The sequence below is a fragment of the Vulpes vulpes genome, chromosome 9 (assembly GCF_048418805.1).
Source record: "Vulpes vulpes isolate BD-2025 chromosome 9, VulVul3, whole genome shotgun sequence".
Classification (NCBI taxonomy): Eukaryota; Metazoa; Chordata; class Mammalia; order Carnivora; family Canidae; genus Vulpes; species Vulpes vulpes.
In genome coordinates this window covers 80,327,987-80,348,482 of record NC_132788.1, presented here as the reverse complement: position 1 = coordinate 80,348,482, position 20,496 = coordinate 80,327,987, and the positions used below count along the sequence as shown (strand labels likewise).

Below are 20,496 nucleotides of genomic sequence, written 5' to 3'. Positions count from 1 at the left end.
GAGCACAACATAATCTTTTATCTCTCGAAATTGGGCCACTTTTTCCATTTGCAGATCATTCAAGAAATTAAAAATTATTTTTGTTGCTTCAAATAGTAAGGGAAGCAACTGATGTGTGTTGGAGAAAATGTCCATAGAGTATTTGGAAGAGTCAGTCTGGTTTCAACCCCCACCCTGCGATGCACTTCCCATTCCCTCCTTAGATCCACCAGCTCCCTAAAACCATTTCTAATAAGCTCCTTTCACCTTAGGAGCCCTTCTGAAACTTCCTGGGAAGAGGTTCACTCAGTTTCTTAACCCTCTTTACGGTCCATTCCCCTTTAGGTAACCTGGCTGTGGACAGCAGGGACTCTCCCGATTCAAGGAAAGGGGCTTGGCAGGAAGGCAGGGTAGGAAGGTCAGTGTCAGCAGAAGGAGCAGACTGGGCATGCACAGCTGGGGAACAATATGGAAGAGAACCATTCTGGGTGAAGCGTCTGGAAAGGAGGGGCTGAAGGGTTGCAGAAGTTGGCACCAGATTGTCAAGGACCTCAGGGGCTCATGGGACCTTCATCCTCAGGAATACACTTTAACCAACTGTAACTGTCAGAGCCCAGAGATTCCCAGGGCCCATTGCAAGCATGCTGCAGGTGCCAAAAGTAAAAGCCATTCAGATCTTTCCTGGGGGCCAGAAAAACAAAGCATTTAATCTCTTTTCCTTTTTCATGCACTTTCCTCCCTTTTGCCTCACACCTCATCCTTTATACCTTTCCCTCTTCTTCCTCCTCCCCCTCCCCATCTTAAAAAGATCTCTCCTAAATTAAGCCTACAGTGCTCCTCCTCCTTACCATACTTTCTACTCAGTCCTTTCTTTCTAGTAAGAAACTCTTGCTGCTGTTGCTAATGGGGTTTAATTAAACTTGTCTTTCACCTCGTAAGGCTAAGTGATTCTTGGCACTTCCTCCCCCTCTTTTCCACAGCCAAAGCCCAGGGACCAAATGTGGCACTAGCAGAGGTTCTTTTTCAGGAGAGGGTGATACTGAGCCAAAGGAAAAAGTTTTCAGGATGAAGGGGAGAATCAAACACATAATTTAATCCTGTTTTTGTTTTTTTAAATCCCCATCACTTAAGGGCCCTCCAGTAACTACGGAGGACAGCACGGACAGGTGAGAACCTTGGGACAAAGATAAGTTACAGTGCTGTTGTAATAATCCAGGTAAGAGCTACTGAGTTTCCAAACCAAGGCAGTGACTCTGGGGATAAATGGAAAACTGATGGCAGAGATACTTTAAAGGTAGAACCAATAGGTCTTGAGGCCTAATTATGTTGAACGTTAAGGGGAAGGTTGAATCCAAGATAATACCGAGCTGGTTGATGAGCCCTATATATATGATATACGACAAAGGAGGAAAAACCTACAATGATGAACTTGAGTAGCCACTGGGAAACTCAGATTTAGTATCCAGTGGCTCTATGTACAGTCTGGATGGAGCTTAAGAGAAAGGTGTGCGCTGTAGAAGAAGGGTTGTCTTTCATTCTTAGGTGGTAAGGGAGGTCATGGGAGCATGAGCTTATTACTTAGGGAAAATAGGTAACTATTAGATTTGGCTTATTATTTTATTAAAATAATGCCCATCTAGTTGGATGCTTAAAATGCTCACTGAAGCATTTCGCAGACGTGATCTCTCACAGCCCCTACAGGTAGGCATTTGCTATCACAGCCCTGTTGATGGGGAACATCTAAGAAGTGAAGTGTCTTGCCTACGGTTCCACAACTACTGGTAGCATTGCCGGGCTGTGAATTCACGTCTGTCAGATCAGTGGTTCTTCATCTTTTTTTTTTTTTCTTTCTTTCTTTCACAGATTCTGAGAACCGCATGAAAGGAGTATGGATTCTCTCTGCCACAGACACACCACATTTTATTTTTCATGTCCAGGACATCACAAACCTAAAGTGGCCCAGGGAAAGAAGAAATCCCAAGATGAAACCCTGGAGAGGCAGCGTATTTTTGGTGAAGAAAGAAGATGAGGTTGAAATGAAGAGATTTGGTTAGAAGTTTAGACAGTTGACTCCGTTGTAATTAACCTTACCAACCCACTCAGGTAATGTTTTTGTTTTTTGTTTTTCCTCCTGCATCTTTCTCCAGGATAATTGGAACAATAGGTATTAGTTGAGTGGAAAAGTTAGAACTTGGGCAGGGAGCTTGCCAAGGAATGAAAACATCTGAGGGTATGGCTAAGTCATTGATGATGGCCTTGATTGGGGAATTCAGGGAATAGGACTAGAAGCTGCCATGTAGTGAATCCTTGCAGATGTTCTCAAAACATTTATTTGTAATTGCCCTCTTGATAAGTCTTAAGTCTTCCTACCAGGTAACTTGTCTGTGTAGGTGAGACAAGTTAAGTGATTTAATCCTGGTCACAGAGCTAAGTCCATGTTCAATTCAATATGGCTGGTAATGGAAGAGAGGCTGACAGAGGTGGATCCGGGTTACAGAGTTATGCTAGTGGCATAGCACTTCTAGGGACAGTTCGGGAAACAGCAGCTGTTCAGAGGTGTTTGGGATTCCTGGGTCCTGGGTGAGACCACAGCAGAGGGTAGAAGTGGTCTGGGGGAAAAGAGCACTGAAGTTCGGGCTAAGAAACTGCGAGGCGAGGATCTGACTGTGTAGGTTGCCAGTTCCAAAGTAGTTGGTGTTGAGAGGAAAACAGAGCCAGCTGCTGGGTCTGGTGTGAGTAGGATAGAGCAGCTTGGAGGTCTGAGGGCAGTGAACACAGTGAGTTGGTGGTATAGGTGGGTGGTGAGCAGCTTCAAAGAGAAAGCATTTTGAATGAGGGTGGAAAGCCCATGGTCAGGAGAGAGCAGCCGAGTGGGAAACCATGGACTTAGCGTTGGCTCCAAGTTCCTGAGGTCTATATGAATGAAGAGCCTCTAAGCCAGAGGAGGACGTCAAGAAATGCAGAGTCCTCAAAACCCAAGTGTTTCATCAGCCTGGACACTGGTGAACCCGAAGGGGGTTGCTAAAGTTGTCAGGACGCCACCTACTGGCGGTCTTGACTACAGTGGTCACTTCCCTGAGGCAGTCTCAGGGTGTAGCAGCTACGCTGAGGCAGATCATTCCTTGGCAGGTTGTCCCTTTTACTTCTCACCACTAGTCTGTACAGGGAAAACTATTGCAAAGTTTTCTGAATGACAAAAGGTAACCCTCCCCCTTGACCGTGTATTTCAAGGTTATGGTGGCTGGACCAAAGTGCTACCATTCTTAGTATCTTTTATAGGCCTTCAGAAACACAAGAATAATGCAGACCTGTGGTTTTCTACCTTTGAAACCCACGTTAGTGCTTAATCAAGGTTTTCACATTTTTTTCCAGACAGAGATTGAACTTTATTCCCCCATTGCCATTGTGGAGGTGGCAGCTTTGCTACAATTTGTAATTTGTACAGCATCAGGAAAGTGGGAGATTGAGTTCCCCTCCTTTCTCTCTCCTAATCATGGAAACCTAGTATTCCAATTATCAGCCTATTAATCCTCTTTAGAATACAGGTTAAAAACACCAAGGATTAATTCAAAGCTACGCAATTTACTAATTATCAGTAACCTGCTGATCAGTTAATACCAGTGCTTTGGTCAGATTACTGAAGGACTAAATGTGTTCAATCATAAACCGTGTACACCATGGGGGCACGGGGGTGGTGATGCAGAAACTAGAAGCTCCAATGCCCCTGGGGTCAGCAGGCTGTGTTGCAGCGTACACGCCAGTCCAGCAGCATGACTGGGAAATTGGGCCCAGAGTCAGCCTAATCCGTCCCTTATTCCACAGAAGCTGGATAGCTGATTTTTAGTTTTCAGATGATGACCAAAAATGAGTGTTTATCTTGAAAACTAACTGGGGGAAGGGAGGGCTTGTAGGCAACCACTATGCAACTTTGTGTCCTTAGGAGGCATCGTTCGCCATCCTGGCTTTGGTTTTTTGAGCTTTTTGATCCCCACCTGTGGGAACCATGGGCCTGGACCTAAAATTTCTGACAAGGCTTTTATCGGGTTTAAAATACTCTACCCGTCCATAAAGCAGACAGCATTCCATAATTATGTAATGAACGTGTATTTGTTAAAAACCTCAGTTTAGGGCAGCCCCAGTGGCGCAGCGGTTTAGCGCCACCTGCAGCCTGGGGCATGATCCCACATCGGGCTCCCTGCATGGAGCCTGCTTCTCCCTCTGCCTTGCCTGTGTCTCTGCCTCTGTCTCTCTCTGTGTGTGTCTCTATGAATAAATAATCTTCAAAAAAAAAAAAAAAAACCTCAGTTTAATCTCCAGATCAAATACAAAAAACCTCAAATTTTCAGCTTATCCTATACAAGCTGGCTGAGGTGGCCCAATTTATTCGTCATGTGCGTCATGTGACAGGAACTTTTCTACTAACATTCAGTGTGCTAAGACATACATGCTGTGGTATACTGCTTTCGTGTGTAGTGCTTTAGTAGTGTTTCCACAAAGGCGAACTAATTGCATAAGCCTCATTTCTCCCAGCATCAGGCAGCAGGTGTGGGGAGAGCTGGGACCAAAATTTGGTTTTTCTAGCTTTAGTGTAAGTGCTATGTCCCCCATTCCATATGGCCTCATTTAAAAAGCCTATGTTGGATTCTAACTTTATTTTCACCTCCAAACTGATACTTTGAAGTTAACAGTGTTCCCCTGGGATTTGTGATTACATAGAATAACTTATTAACAATGTGTAACAGACTCCAGTTTTGTATTAAAAACTACATATGCCTAGGATTAAATGTGGAGAGCATCAAAATGTTGACAGTAGCTATCCATGCCAGGTGGAGCCACAAAGCAAACCACCTTTTTTCAATTTCTGAAAAATCTCCAATTTTTTTTGCAGTTAGCTTATTTTTCAGAAAAAGGCAAAAAATGTGACTCCCTCACCTCAAAACTGTAGTTTCCTTTGTATTTTATTCTACTAGATCTTTATCAACTCCTGAGTTTTCAGTTTTCCTGTCATGCACTGGGAATGGATAGCACTTGTTTCTTTTAGCTTCTTACCTGTCATCTTCACCTATTAATTTAAGGCAGTTGGGCTGAAATAGTGAAAGAAAAATAAAATCAAGTACATTTTAAGCAACCCAGGGGAGAGTTTTGAGAATTTCCTGTCTAAACCAAGAGTAAGCCTAAGCCTTGAATGAAAAGCCAGAATTGCTCTGTGACTGCATCGGTCCCAATGGTCTTAGAGGTGGGAGTCCAGGGAAAAGCCTGTTTTAAGAAACTGACATTTCACTCCTACTTTTTTCCCTTTAGTGTGAACTACAATGAGTCAATTTGCTAGGAACAACTCTTGTAATTTTTAAATGGACACAAGGAACACAAACAAAGAGTTCTCAATGACTTGGATTTAACAAATTGCCCAGATTTTTAGGATCACAAGTCTGTAGAGTCCTTATAGTCATTTTCTTTAAGAAATTATAATGGATCATTGTTAAAGTTTTTAATACATAAGCAGTTTTGGAAATGCGTAAGTGGATGTTCCTAAATGCTTAAGGCATATGCAGCACTTTCCGCGCCTGCAGGAAACCTCTCAGTGCACAGCTCCAGGAACGTTGCTTTCCTTGGCAGGTCATCCCACAGCCCCTCCTGCAGTACCATTCTGAGGATAGTTGAGGTAATCCTGCCAACACACTGCCATTAAGGGTGTCCTTGGCAATCGTGCTTTGATTTCCTAGCCTTATTTCTAATCTACGTAGGCTTGTCATGAATGAATGTTGAATTATTTTCCACGGACTAAGAGATTTTCTTCTCTGATGTTAACAAATGATTCCAATCAGCATATAACTAAAACACCATGTAATCTAAAAAGAGCATACTTCTCTCCCCTTCCTTCTACAGTAAAAATGCCATTTCCCATTCTAACTCAGCTCCACCAAAACTTCTGTATCAGTCAGGATCCAAAAGCCTGGGATCATCCCAGACTTTTTCTCACCCTCTCCCCCATTCTAATCTTGCAGCAAACCCAGCTGCCTCCCGGGTCCATGACACCAGTATCAGGCATCTCCTGCAGCCAGTGACACTTAAAAAGGTAAGTCAAATCAGGCCTTTCCTCTGCTTAAGACCTGCAGTGACTTTCTCTCCTTCTCCCAGATATTTGCAGGTTCTCCTTCTAAATGTCACCTTTGCAGAGACCTTCTGTGACAACCCATCACACCCTACTTCACTGTCTCCTTTATCTGGTTTTAGATTTTTTTCCTAGCACTTATTTCCATTTGACTCACTGAGCTTACACTTAAGAGAAAAACAAGGAACAACTTTGTTTCTCTTACTGTGGTTGTTTGTTGGGGAAAAAAGATCCCACTGCTACTATTGACATAGGGTTTTTTTTTTTTTCCGGTAGATTCTGGAATCCAGGGTTATGTGAGCCTCCATTTTATTTGTCCTGTCTGTTGTGTACTAAGTGGGAGACACTGTGTTTAGTTATGGACTACTATACTTCTAAAATTCAAGAGATTTGAACCCAGGCACTACAGTCTCTGAGTAAGCCAGAGATGTTCAAATGACATAAAAGTGACATTATTTTAATATTTCTGGACCCCATCTTTAAAAGGTGTATATATATATTAATAAGAAAAAAGTAAATTGAAAGAAACAACAATGCAGTATTTATTCAGCTGAACTGGGTAAAGTAAGCTCTAAAAATTCCAAATAGTTATCTCTAAAGGAAATCCCTCATTTACATGGTTTTACATATTAATTACTCTGGAAAGTTTTTGAACTCTGTTTAGTAGAAGATCTCCTTTCTTGATAGTTTCTTGGTACTGCCAGTTCTTGCTATCGGGTCTATAAATAAATACAAGAAAAAAATGAATTATTTACCAGTCACATTATTCCATAACAAGAACTGACCTACTTTTAAAAGACAACACTTAATATTCTAACACACAAATGACACACAAACTTAGCAGTACCTGTTGGTCTCCACTATTTCATTAACTTTATCTATTTTGCAGTGTAGTCTCCCTGCAGCAATAAATCTGGAGAGCTCCCTATAATTAAGAGGAGGGGAAAAGGACATTAGCGTGAGCCTTATACAAAATTCTTAAAAAACATAGTGCACTAAATACATGCTTCCACTCTCTCAAGGTAACCATTTAGCTGGCTTCCAGCCTGCACTCTTGACTATGCAGCAGCTGAGAAGATCTTTGCTGGCACACTGCAGGATCTGTGGGATCATCCCAAGAGATTAAAATCACTTACTGGAAAAAGCAGCAAATTCATACTGAGTGTAGGTGTCAAAGAATGAAATCATTCATAAGCACATCTTTAGAGCTTCAGAGAAAAACTTGGAGGCAGAAAAATAAGATATCTTGAGTGTGTGTGTGGGGGGGTCACCTCATGATAGGAGTTCAAAATCCTTCAGAACATGGAAGGAAAAAAAGCTTCCAAATTACTTTAAGACTGAAGAATAAGGGGATGCCTGGGTGGCTCAGCGGTTTAGCACCTGCCTTCAGCCCAGGGTGTGATCCTAGAAACTCTGGATCGGGTCCCACGTCAGGCTCCCTGCATGGAGCCTGCTTCTCCCTCTGCCTGTGTCTCTCATGAATAAAATCTTTAAAAATAAAGAATAAGCCCCAATAAATAAGGATCAGGAATGCACAGCCAGTATTAGTCTGTTGTGACAAAGATATTTCTGAATATCTATGTAGTTATGACTCAAACCTCACACATAAACACTGACTCACTATCAAGGATGGTCTGCCAACGAGGAAAAAGGAACAAAAGCTGTATGAAGGGCAGCCCAGATGGCTCAGCGGCCTTCAGCCCAGGGCGGGATCCTGGAGACCCGGGATCAAGTCTCACGTTGGGCTCCCTGCATGGAGCCTGCTCCTGTCTCTTTCTCTCTCTCATGAATACATAAAATATTTTTAAAAACTGTATGAAGACTTTATGATGCTACCAAAGAGATTAAATGGAAAGATTATGCCTTTAACATAAAAATCACTACTCTCCCAGATAGTAACAGGCAGCGCCTGCCTTTGGCCCAGGGTGCGATCCTGGAGACCCGGGATCAAATCCCACGTCGGGCTCCCGGTGCATGGAGCCTGCTTCTCCCTCTGCCTCTCTCTCTGTGACTATCATAAAAAAAAAAAAAAAAAGTACATACACAAAAAAGATCAATTTCACTAAAACTTCGAGCTGTAAGGAAATCCCACTGTACAGTGTTGAAGGTCAGAGACAAATATCATTGGATGAGAAAGTGTGTTACTTAGATTTGTGCTTTAGAAATATCAAGTATCATAACTAATTGCCCCTGGTAGTCAGTGGTGAATGACCCACTACGCCTTCTGTACTAGCTGTGTCAATGAAAAAAAAATTCTATGAAAAGGAACTAATTCTTATTACTTAAAGAATGAAAAAGCATTAAATGTTTTTAGCAAGGGTATGTATAATTTTGGGATATCTGGTTATGAGTTTCAAAAATCTTAAAAGACAAAAAAGTTATGCTTTTGGAAGATTTTAAGCTAGAAGTCATCCTAAACTAGCAAACACTTAAAACATAGTTATATTCTCCATCAAAATGTATCTGGATCCAATTTTCAACTGTTTTTGAGTTATATACTGAGTGGCTTTCTAAACTTGTGTTCATTTTCCTGTCACTTAAATAGTTCCATCTCCACAGGGAGCTGCTAACTCATTTGCAACTATTATTCTGGGGCTGAGGTTCAGAGAGAATCAGACAAGATTTAACCACCAGGAGCCTTCCTAATCCCACCCAAACCTAAGATGGGGAAACCTCTGAAAGGGCTCTGACTTCCAAACAAGCTTCTAGAGACAAACTCTGATGCAAGAATGCCCTCTGCTGAGATTAGTAGGACGACACCCATCCCACTCTAAGAGCCTGACTGTGGGTATACGGATGCTGACAGCACAAATGCTGCTGCCCATGCCTAGCCTCACCAGACTTGAGGCTTTCGACGAGACTCTACACAAGTTGCTTAACTCCTTAGCCTGGCATTTAAAACACTGCTTGTCTCAGTTCCTGTATATACCGTGACACACACCATCCAGTACAACTAGACTACTCGTTTCAAAAACATGGTCCTATATTTATTTGTGCCACTTCTTCCATTGGAAAAGCAATTTTTTCTTTAGCCTCTTACAGAAACCTTAAGAATGCAACAACATCTGGTCTAAAGGCCCACAAGGCGGCATCTGTGGATATATCTATTTCTCTGGCACTTCAGTCCAATTCAATGACTCCGAGGTATGCTCATTCTGAACTATGATAATCTGGCCACAGCTTCTTTTTTGGTTACAACAAAATTTAACTGCACATATTCTGAATATGTACTTCTCCCACACTGCACTGCCACCACCCTAGAAGCCACCATGGTATCTCCTCCATCAGCTACTGTACTGAACAGCCCAACTAATCCCCCTGCCCCCTTACAATCTGTAAAGATACAGCATGAAATAATATCACTCATGCTTAAAATCCTTCAGTGGCTTTCCAAAGGACCTAGATTAAAACCCAAGCTCCATGGCCTACCAGGCCCTGCACAAATATACAACTGCCTGACTTTCCCACAACTGTCCTTCTCCAGCCGCTACCACTACACTGCAGCCATGTATCTTTCGATTTCATTTTATAATCTCCAGAGATTCATTTCTATCCAAAATTACCTTATATATTTGTTTAGTTGCTAACTATCCCCATATAAAGACTATCAAATATTAAAGACCATGACAGGGATCCCTGGGTGGCGCAGCGGTTTGGCGCCTGCCTTTGGCCCAGGGCGCGATCCTGGAGACCCGGGATCGAATCCCACATCAGGCTCCCGGTGCATGGAGCCTGCTTCTCCCTCCGCCTGTGTCTCTGCCTCTCTCTCTCTCTCTCTCTGTGACTATCATAAATAAATAAAAAATTAAAAAAAAAAATAATAAAGACCATGACAACAGGAACCTAAAACAATGCCAACCATACAGTAATGGATTAGTATTTAATGAATCACTGATTAAAGGCTAAAAGTCCCATCTTTAACAAATAATGTGACCAGAACTGCAGCAGCAACCAAAACCAATGAAAGCCTTACCAGAGAAAATATGACCTTAGGACTCTTTACCATGGCAGCGGTGCAGTCCAGAAAAAAGGGACAGAACACTATTGTGTTAACTCACTTGATGCCCTTTTGTAAAATCACTTAACCATTCTACAACTCGGTTTCCCCATCTGTCAATAAAAGGGGGCACATCATGAAGGCAGAGATGACAAATGATTGTTCTAATAATATATTAACGTAATATTATTTAAACTTACTGATCGATGAATTCCACGCCAACACCAAAGGCTTCTGCCATATAGCCAAGAGTCAGTGACCTATATGATTCCAGCAGCTGGCTATATGCATGGATCCTCATTTCTCTTACGTAGTATCGATAATGAGGAGCAAAAAGCCAGTCCTTTTTCATTTCCTGTTCCACAATAGCTGCAATGAAGATGACAAATTATAAGGGATAAGGTGGAGAACATATTTATAATGTAAGAATTAACAGCCTTGTTTACAGACAGCTCTTAGAAATCACTAGAATCACTTAGAATTTTACCTGAATGGTAAAACTCAGAGGATACTGATGAGCAATCCACAGAAATACAAATTACTTTACTAAATAACTACTATGTATCATTGCTCTTAATAGGATATGGCAGTAAGCCAAAAGACAAGATCACTGCTGCCACAGAAACTAAATTTCAAAGAGCAGAGATAAATGAATAAACAAGATACTCTTAGTAACAAATTTCTACATAGGAAATAAAAGAGTAACATGAGGACCAGGAGGAGGCCTTCCCCTGGACTGGACTGGATAGGGAAGATCTCTGAGGAGCCAAACAGCAGGAGGTACAGAGCAAAGCAAATACTGTAAAGTCTCAAGTCAGTAAGAGCCAGGCTCAGCCCCAGAAGAAAAAAGATGACAGATACAGTATAATGCAGCAAGGGGATAGCTACAGGGATGTGGAAGGTTGAGCAAGATAAAAAATATACTTGTGTTTCTGGCTTTAACAAGAAGCAAATCCCTGGAGAAGAATTTTTGTTTTGTTTTCTGGTTTTGGAGACTTTTTACTTAGAGAGGGCAAGGGAGATTTCAGTGATAAAGTGGATTCACCTATCAGACATCCAATGAAGATACCAAGGAAACATTTAGGCATTAGTGTGGCACTCACTAGAAAGTTTGGGGCTGGAGACATGAATGTAGTAATCACTGCCATCCAGTTGTATTTGAAGACAAAATGAAGATGGTGACAAGGGCAATGACCAAGTCTGAGGCAGTCACAACAAAGGATGATGTGTTATGTCTGGGAAAACAAGGGTGTGTTACTGTTCAAGAGAATGAAGTTGTGGCAAGATGCAGAGGTTGGTCAACATCAAAAGACGTAAGACAAGTAAGGAAACACATGGTTTAGCAACATGGAAACTGATGGCCTTAAAAATGAGATGATGCTCCTTCTCACAAATGATAAAAGAAATACATAAATATCAAGTCATTATGCTGTACAGCTTAAACTTCTACAATGTTATCTGTCAGATCTCAGTAAACTGGAAAAAAAAAAAAAAAAAGCAAGAAAACCTATGGGAGAGAATGGGAAGAAAAATGTTTCTTGGTCATGGTCAGGATGTCACATTCATAAGCCGAACATAAAACTCTTCTATCACTTATGTGCCATTAAAAAAAGACTCAATAAAAACTATCCTTGGAAACAAGCAAGAAATGAGTAAAATATTATTATTCTCCTCTCAGATTGGTAGGGGAAAGGCTCTCTTCAAATGATGTAAATTGAAGGGTGCCTGGCTCAGTCAGAGGAGCAGGTGATTATTGATCCTAAGGTCATGAGTTTGAGTCCCACATTGTGTGTAGAGATTACTTAAAAATAAAATCTTTAAAAAGAACTGATGTAAATTGAGAGAAACTGGAACCATACATAAAAATAAATCACGGGATGTATTATACAATACGGAATATAGTCAGTAAGGTATGATCTTTGTATGGTGACGGTAACTAGGTTATAAGATAATCATTTTATAACATATATAAACATCAAATTGCTGTGTTGTACACCCAAAGCTGACACTTCAATTAAAAAATTGTGCAAATGTAAATTAGCACAATATTTCTGGAGGGCAACGGTGATCAAGATGTAATGTATTTACACTTTGTAAAATTCACCTTCTTGGTTTTCCTAAGGAAGTAAGTGGAAGTAGAAAAGATGAATTGTAAGAAAATGTTCAAAACAAAGTTGCTCACAAAGGAGAAAAATAAACAACAGATTTTTTTAGCAATAAAGTCTAAATTCTGGCACATCCAACACACTGAAATAGTAGAAGGTCTTTTAAAAGGATAACTAGAAGCTCCAAGGAGCTCCACCTGTTTGATCTGCCACTACATACACAGTGTCTGATACATGACAGCTACTTAAAAATACTTACTGACTCAATGACTATTTTTATAGAGTCATGAAACGATATTTGCATATTATGAAGAGAGAAAAGCTACCTGGAAAACAGCATGTAAAATACACCCACATATGTTTAATGTTGTTACATGCTTGTATCTCCGGATACAAATGTCCCTGAAGGACACGCTTGAAACTTGATAGTGGGAGTCACCTTTAGAGAAAAGAACCCTGGCAATCACTAGTTAGCAAAGAGCTTTTGTCGTCTTTATAGGACACTGGGTAAAATTTTTCCATGTGTACATATAACCTTGGGTTTTTTGGTATATTGTTTTCCATTTCTTAAAGCACGTTTAAATGAACAAAAGGTTGAAAAATACGTAACAAAATTTCAAAATGGTTATCTCTGGAAGAATTCTGTGAGCAAACGTGTTGTAGATCTGGGAGCAGGACTTTTTCAATTTATTTTTAATTTTCAAAGCAATCGGGTTTTACCTAGGAAAGGATGCAGTTTCCTTTTTCAAATGAAATATATTAAAGTACACATACTACAACTATTTGGGGAAGGAAAAAGGCTTACAAAAGGAAGTAAACCAAAAAAAAAAAAAAAAAGGGAAGCAAACCCTACAGGTCTCCCTACACTAGAGGGAATAAATGATATGAATAATGATGACTCTGTCATAAAAGAAAATATAACTATCCTGTCTTCTGCATTTAAAATTTCTGAGAAACATAAATTTGGTAGAGAGAAAAATTTCATCCATCGTGTTCAAATAAAAGATTGCTATCAGAAGTGGGAAGAGTAGGAAGAGGTTAATACCTTAACAATTCAAAGGTTTCCCAAAGCCATGAATTTCATATACAAGGATACCATTTTTCCCCTCAGTTTTAAATTATGTAATTAATACAACAGATTTGCACAAGCACTCAATAATATACAGGCAATGAGCTAGTGTCAAGTTCGTTATGAAGATTTAAAAAAAAAAAAAATTCTGCTCCCAATACCAGTTAGGAGAAGGGACAAACTGTTAAGACAGAATCACAAAATAATGTACTATTTTAAAAATGGGGCATTTGACCAAAAAGCACACAAAGGAAGTTCAACATCATAGAGATGAGTCAGAGAAATGTCAATCAAAACCACCAGATACCACTTCACACCCACCAAGATGCCTATAATCAAAGACACAACAAGCACGGGATGTGAGAAGACAAACACACACATTGCTGGTGGGGTGTAACTGCTTTGGAAAACAGGTTAGCAGTTCCTCAAAAAGTTAATCGAAGCGTTACCATATGACCCAGCAGCTCCACTACTAAATATATACACACCCAAGAGAACTGAAACCATAGGTCTACACAAAAAGTACACAAGTGTTCTATACAGCGAGAAAGGGGAGACAACCCAGATATGCATCAATGGATAAAGGGATTTTTAAAATGTCGGTGTATTGAGCAGCCCGGGTAGCTCAGCAGTTTAACACCGCCTTCGGCCCAGGGCCTGATCCTGGAGACCCGAGATCGAGTTCCGTGTCCGGCTCCCTGCATGGAGCCTACTTCTTCCTCTGCCTGTGTCTCTGCCTCTCACTGTGTGTCTCATGAATAAATAAATCTTAAAAAAAAAAAAAATGTGGTATATCCATACAATGGAGCATCATCTGTAAAAACTATATGGAGCACTAATACATGCCACAACAGAGGACCCATGGAAGTGTTAGGGAAAAGAAACCAGGCACAAAATGCCACAAAGATATGATGCCATTCATATCCGTTGTCAGAGTAAGAAGATGCAAATCCATGGAGATAGACCAGTGGTAGCTGGGGGAGGAATGGGAACTGACTGCTCAATGGGTACAGATTTCCTTTTTGCAGTGAATATGTTCAGGAATTAGTGATGATGACTGCACAACCTCATCAAGATAATAAGGCCACCAAATTTTACACTTGAAACCGGCGAACTTTATGTAATTTATATCTCAATAAAAAGGGGGGGGGGGCATAAAATAAAAGCTCCCCAGGAATGCAGGGAAGGGATTCATTCTGACTGAAGGAAGAAGGTAAGAGCCCCACATCTGAGCAGAGTAATGACCAGGCAAGCAGCAAGCATAAAAAAGGATGAACAATAATTCTGCAATATGATCTCATGTGCAAATGCACCTGTGTATAAATATGAGATGAGGCCAAGCAGGTGACTCATCATGCCTAAAGGGCCTTCTTCCCACATGCAGAGGGATAGTATGAATTCTCATGAAGCAGCCTTTTATGCATGGAGTAAGCACTCCTTAAACACAGGCAAAAACCTGCTTAAAAACAGAATATGCACGAGGGTGCTTGGTTGGCTCAGTTGGTTAAGGTCTCTTTGTTTCTGCTCAAGTCATGATCTCAGGGTCCTGAGATCGAGTCCCATATCTGCCTCCACATTCATTGTGGAGGCTGCTTGAGATTCTCTATCTCCCTCTCCTTCTGCCCCTCCCCCTGCTCACTAAAATAAAAAAATCTTAGAAAAAATATTTTTTTAAATAAACCTTTAACAGTGTAAACATCAATCTTACCTCTTGGGCCATATAAAAACAAGTCACAGTCTGCTAACCCCCTCTTCTTTTTTAAGATTTTATTCATTCATGAGAAACCCAGAGAGAGAGAGGCAGAGACCTAGGCAGAGGGAGAAGCACGCTCCAGCAGGGAGCCTGATGTGGGATTCGATCCTGGACTCCAGAATCACACTGTCGGCCGAAGGCAGGCACTAAACCTCTGAGCCACCCCAGGGATCCCCGCTAAGCCCCTCTTCTAAAAAAGGGGGGGGGGGGGGGGGCAAAACATTTAGCCACACTAACCAAAGACCTGCAGCAAAGACTTGCAGAGTATATTTGTCACAGATGTGAAGAGACATCTTTGTTATCTGCATACAGGATCAGAATTAAGACAAGACAGATCACTCAAATGAGCAGCTCTATCCTTACCTAAAGACTGGAAGAAAACAGAGTAACGACACTCATAGAGTGAAAATAGGTATTGCCGGACCGCTGGAAGGCTGTGCAGCACCTCAAGGATCTCGGCTCCTTTAATCACCTACAAATAAAAAACAAACAAACAAACAAAAACCCCAAATGTACACTTTCATGTTTATTTAGGTTAGAAAAGCATAGAGTAATTTCTAAATAGAAATATTAAAGATTTAGTCATTACCTTTTCCCTGAGATCTGGTCTTTCTAAAGCAATCATGCTGACATAGACCGTGTAAGTCACAAAGGTCTTATAATCCATAAGTTCATAGGATGTGAATGTTGAAACTGTGTCAAGGAAGAGTTCAGCTGCCTGTTTGAAATCACGAATAGCCACACAATAAAGACCTTGATAAACTTTTAGGCGGTTTCTCCTGTCCCAATCTCCTCCTTCCTCTATTAAGCTATAAATAAAAAATAGTAAGGTCACAATCTAGAAACTGACAAAGCCACTTTTTAAAAGTTTTGTGTTATTTTCAAACAGAAAACAACTTGAGCTACAAGGAAATATTTAAAGAAAATATTTTACTAAATAAGCACATCAATTATCTGACCTAATTTACTAGTTGTAAATAAAACAAGCCAATTTCTTACGTTGGTTTCTTTTTTTTTTTTTAGTGTAATTTATAGGGAATATATCGCCATCATTAAAAAATACCTTTTGGCCTTTTCTGTGTTTCGTGTGATGAGATCATTGTCCATATAAAATAATCCAATCCTAAGAAGATAGAACACAATATCCAGACGGTGACCCAGAGCCACAGTTTTGTCATATGTCTTGCGAAAGGCTGTCAGAGCACCATCCTGTCAAGAGAACCAAGGCAACGGGTGAGAAAAGGTTAAAAGTTTCAAACACTATCAGCTGTCTGGAATTCTCTTAGGAAGAGATACAGGGAAAACGTAGGAGTAGGGATAAAATAAGTTACCCATGAACTGATAACTGTGGAAGCAGGTAACCACTGCATGGGGATTCATTATACTTTTCTCTCCACTTGTATAAAATATAAAAAATACATCAGACATACCTAAGCATACACTTAACATTCTTAAAAAATAATATACGAAAAACATTCACAATCTATTCATAATTGTTTCAACATTCTTTCTTCCACATATTCAGCATTTTTTTCTCTTAGTCACTGACTATGAGAATACAAAGGAGGATTTAAACACACTGGTCTGTCAAAGTATGTAGAATAAAATGTTCCTATTGCTTTAAAAAACACAAACATGAATAAAATCATTTGACTATGTAATACTTCTTAGTATGCGTCTGGGTTTGTTTTATAGAAGTTACACCTCATAAGTAATATGGACTTGCAAGACAGTAATGGGCACAGGTGGCACACAGATCTTCGTTTCTAAATACACCTCCCCCCACACACTAAAACCAAGGATCCTTGGAGAAATGGATTATTCCAGGTTTGGAGAGTAAAAATAACAGGTGAGCCTATAGTAGCCAGCTGTATGAGAAAATAAGACCAAGGAGATGTCCAACAAAGAAGCCTTCTTGAAGGAGCTCCCACTAACACGCCTGTAACAAGATGAGCACCATAAAAGAGTATAATGACTGTGATCAGTGGTAACACAGTGAATGATAAAAATCCATTAGATAACAGTAAATAATATATCTCAGATGAGAGTAAACGGGAATAAAAAAAGAAAGCTCTTCTTTTTAGAAAAATGCAACTTAATAAACATGGAAAATGACATGGGCACATCACCAATTTATAACTCCTAATGCTGACTCAAGCATGTCCTTGTTGAAATTCCTCAAATCCAAGAAAACCACACAAACTAGTAGCTGTTTTCTTTTTAAGATTTATTCATTCATTTGCAAGAATATATATATATATATAGGAGAGAGAGAGAATCCTCAAGCTGAGTCCCCACTGAGTGCAAAGTGAGTCGTGGGGTTGTGGGGCTCAATCTCACCAACCTGAGATCATAACCTTGTCCCACCAATTGAATTTCCCAGAATATACCCTAGAGAACATTAGCATTTATCTCCCAGGAGACACATTCAATCAAATTTCTACAGAAGTGTCTTGTACAAGCAAATACAGCTGAAAAACCTACGTGTCCATCAACAGCTGAAGAGGTAAGCAAACTGGCACAGCCCTACAACAGACTACTAGCTAGCAGTTAACCAGAATCAGCAAGATTTATGTACATTAACGTGGAAAGATCCTGATACAATGCTGCATGAAAAAGTAAATGGGACCATATAAGTACAGTATGGTCTCACTTTAAAAAGAACAAAACTAAAAAAAATAAATAAATAAATAAATAAATAAAATAAAAAAAATAAAAAGAACAAAACTTTTTTGGTGTTTGTTTGTTTTTTTTTTTAAAGTAATATCCACATAGGGCTCACAGCCATGACTCCAAGACCAAGGGGTCACAAGCTCCTCTGACCAAGCCAGCTGGCTGCCCCTAAAAACAATTTTTAAAAACACAATACTACCTAATTTATGTGCTTGTAAATGTACAATAAAACTAAAAGGTTACCTTGAGGTGCTAGAAAATAAAAATCAAGTAGAACTTCAGCATTATCTGTAATGTTCAGTTTCTTATAATGAGACTATTACTAGTAGAAAAAATTCTTCAAATTCAACAGAAGCAATGCTTCCCACCAAGGTGAGAAAAGTGTGCACCACTGAGAATGATCCCACCTTTGTAACAGCAGGAAACCAACAAAAATCTCTGCAAGTGCCCTTAAGGTCTTACTGGCGTGGACACAGCACAGAACACACACACCTGGCCAGAAAGGGGGGGGGGGGGGGGGTGGGAGTAGCAAGAAAACCGACTTTTTCGTCACTCATTTTTGTGCTGCTGCATTAGGCCAGGTGAGCACATTACCTCTGTAATTATTTTTTAAAAAGAAGGCAATTTTTAAAATTTTTTTTAAATAAATTTTTTCTTAAAGATGTTATTTATTGGGGACGCCTGGTGGCTCAGCGGTTGAGCCCAGGGCGTGATCCTGGAGACCCGTGATCGAGTCCCACATCTGGCTCCCTGCATGGAGCCAGCTTTTCCCTCTGCCTATGTGTCTGCCTCTCTCTCTCTCTCTGAGTAAAAAAGATGTCATTTATTTGGCAGCCTGGGTGACTCAGTGGTTAAGAGTCTGCCTTCCGCCCGGGGTTTGATCCTGGAGACCCGCATAGAGTCCCGCATCTGGCTCCCTGCATGGAGCCTGCTTCTCCTTCTGCCTGTAGTCTCTGCCTCATGAATAAATAAATAAAATCTTGGGGGATCCCTGGGTGGCGCAGCGGTTCGGCGCCTGCCTTTGGCCCAGGGCGCGATCCTGGAGACCCAGGATCGAATCCCACGTCGGGCTCCCGGTGCATGGAGCCTGCTTCTCCCTCTGCCTGTGTCTCTGCCTCTCTCTCTCTCTCTCTCTGTGGCTATTATAAATAAATAACAAAAAAAAAAATAAAATAAATAAATAAAATCTTTAAAAAAAAATGTTATTTATTTGGGCAGCGCGGGTGGCTCAGCGGTTTAGCGCCGCCTTCAGTCCAGGGCGTGATCCTGGAGACCCGGGATCGAGTCCTGCGTTGGGCTCCCTGCATGGAGCCTGCCTCTCTCTCTCTCTCTGGGTCTCTAGTGAATAAATAAATAAAATCTTAATAAAAAAAAAAAAAGACGCTATTTATTTAGTAGAGACCGAGCGCCTGATCGGGAGGGGAGGGAGCAGGCGCCCCTGGAGGCCGGTGCCGCGCGAGGCGCCGCTGGCGGGCGCAGTCCCACGGAGACGCGCGCCACGGCCACTCACCTTGTCGCCGATGCGGCACAGGTACTCGGCCTTGGCCATCATGGCGTCCCGGATCTCGCTCTCCCCCAGGTTCTTCTCCGCGTCTTCCAGCTCCTCGTCCAAACGTTTCAACTCTTCCTCGTTGGCCTTCCTCATTTTATTGAGCAGGTCCGTGTCCAGCTGCCAGTCGAGGGATTTGCACAGGGCTTCGTAGTAGGGAGCCATGTCTGAGAGCCAGAGAGAGGGCGGCCCCGACTTACCCACGGGCGGCGCCGGCGCCCCCCCCCCCCCGCCCCTCCCCGGGGCTCCTCGCACACGGCTCCCCGCTCCCGTCCGGGCAGCCCGGGCACCGCCCGCCGGGGAGGCCCGCACGGCCAGAGCCGCCCCCCAGCCGCCCCCCCCCCCCGGGGCCAGCCCAGGCCTAGGCCGCTGACTCGGCGCTCCCGCGGGCCTCACTGTTGTCGCGGACGGCCGCCATCAGCTCGTCGCGCACGGCCGCGTCCCCGCGGTGCTCGGGCAGGCTGAGCAGGAAGCGCAGCTGCGCGATGCGCAGGTCGGGGTTCTTGGGCAGACCCTCCTCCTCCAGGTTCTCCAGCGGCATCGCGGCGGCGGCGCGGACGGCTGCTCGGCGACCTGCTGCTCGGCGACCTGCTGCTCGGCGCGGGGCCGCGGCGTCTGCGGCAGCGGCAGCGGAAGCGGAAGCGGGAGGAGTCGCGACGGCGCCCGGCCGCCTCCGGGCCGGCTTCCGGCCGGCCCCGGGTGGGCCTCCGCCGGCAGCGCCCCCTGCTGGACATGCTTGGACCGCCCGCCCCGGCCTGCGCGCCGGTGCCCCCGTGTGGCTTTCCCTCGCTCGGTGCCAGGATCCGGGCTCTGGCCGACTCCCGGACCCGCTCCCTCGCTCCACGCTTAGCTAGTCCGTCATTCTGCTCATAAACGTCTAGGGGCGGGCAGGCTTTTGAAATTCTTGAAAACATCACCATCGGGGATCCCCGGATGGCTCAGCAGTTTAGCGCCTGCCTGCAGCCCAGGGCGTGATCCTGGCAGAGACGCGGGTTCGAATCCTGCATCAGGCTCCCTGCAAGGAGCCTGCTTCTCCCTCTGCCTGTGTCTCTGCCTCTCAATCTCTCTGTGCCTCTCATGAATAAATAAATAAATAAAATGTTTTTTTAAAAAACCTGAGATGACCATCACAGGTCATCTGATACTGCAGTTTTTTTCCTATGCATACATTCCCGTGCAGGTTTAATAGACAAATGCTAGGAACGTTTTGTGAGTTTTAAATATTTAATATCACAAGGTTTTCCAAAAGAGTTGAGCCA

The 20,496-nt window shown here is 42.3% G+C and overlaps 1 protein-coding gene across 1 annotated transcript; it reads right to left on the bottom strand.

The window, feature by feature from the left end:
* Positions 1-6,609: 6,609 nt before the first annotated feature.
* On the bottom strand, positions 6,610-19,885 carry PSMD6 (proteasome 26S subunit, non-ATPase 6). Its single transcript, XM_025985248.2, has 8 exons — positions 19,634-19,885; positions 19,199-19,404; positions 16,079-16,224; positions 15,605-15,824; positions 15,379-15,487; positions 10,289-10,457; positions 6,939-7,016; positions 6,610-6,810 (listed from the first exon to the last, which is right to left on the bottom strand). Exons 1-8 carry the CDS (start codon positions 19,776-19,778, stop codon positions 6,714-6,716), a joined length of 1,170 nt encoding a protein of 389 aa, XP_025841033.2. The 5' UTR covers positions 19,779-19,885; the 3' UTR covers positions 6,610-6,713.
* Between the last annotated feature and the right edge of the window lie 611 nt (positions 19,886-20,496).

Excerpts from the sequence above, each read along its gene's own strand:
- PSMD6 (XM_025985248.2), bottom strand. The coding sequence starts at position 19,778 with ATGCCGCTGGAGAACCTGGAGGAGGAGGGTCTGCCCAAGAACCCCGAC. Across the intron at positions 10,458-15,378 it reads TGTTTTCTTCCAGTCTTTAG|CTATTGTGGAACAGGAAATG; the intron begins GTAAGGATAGAG and ends TCTTCATTGCAG. Across the intron at positions 7,017-10,288 it reads GGCGTGGAATTCATCGATCA|GGAGCTCTCCAGATTTATTG; the intron begins GTAAGTTTAAAT and ends TCTTAATTATAG.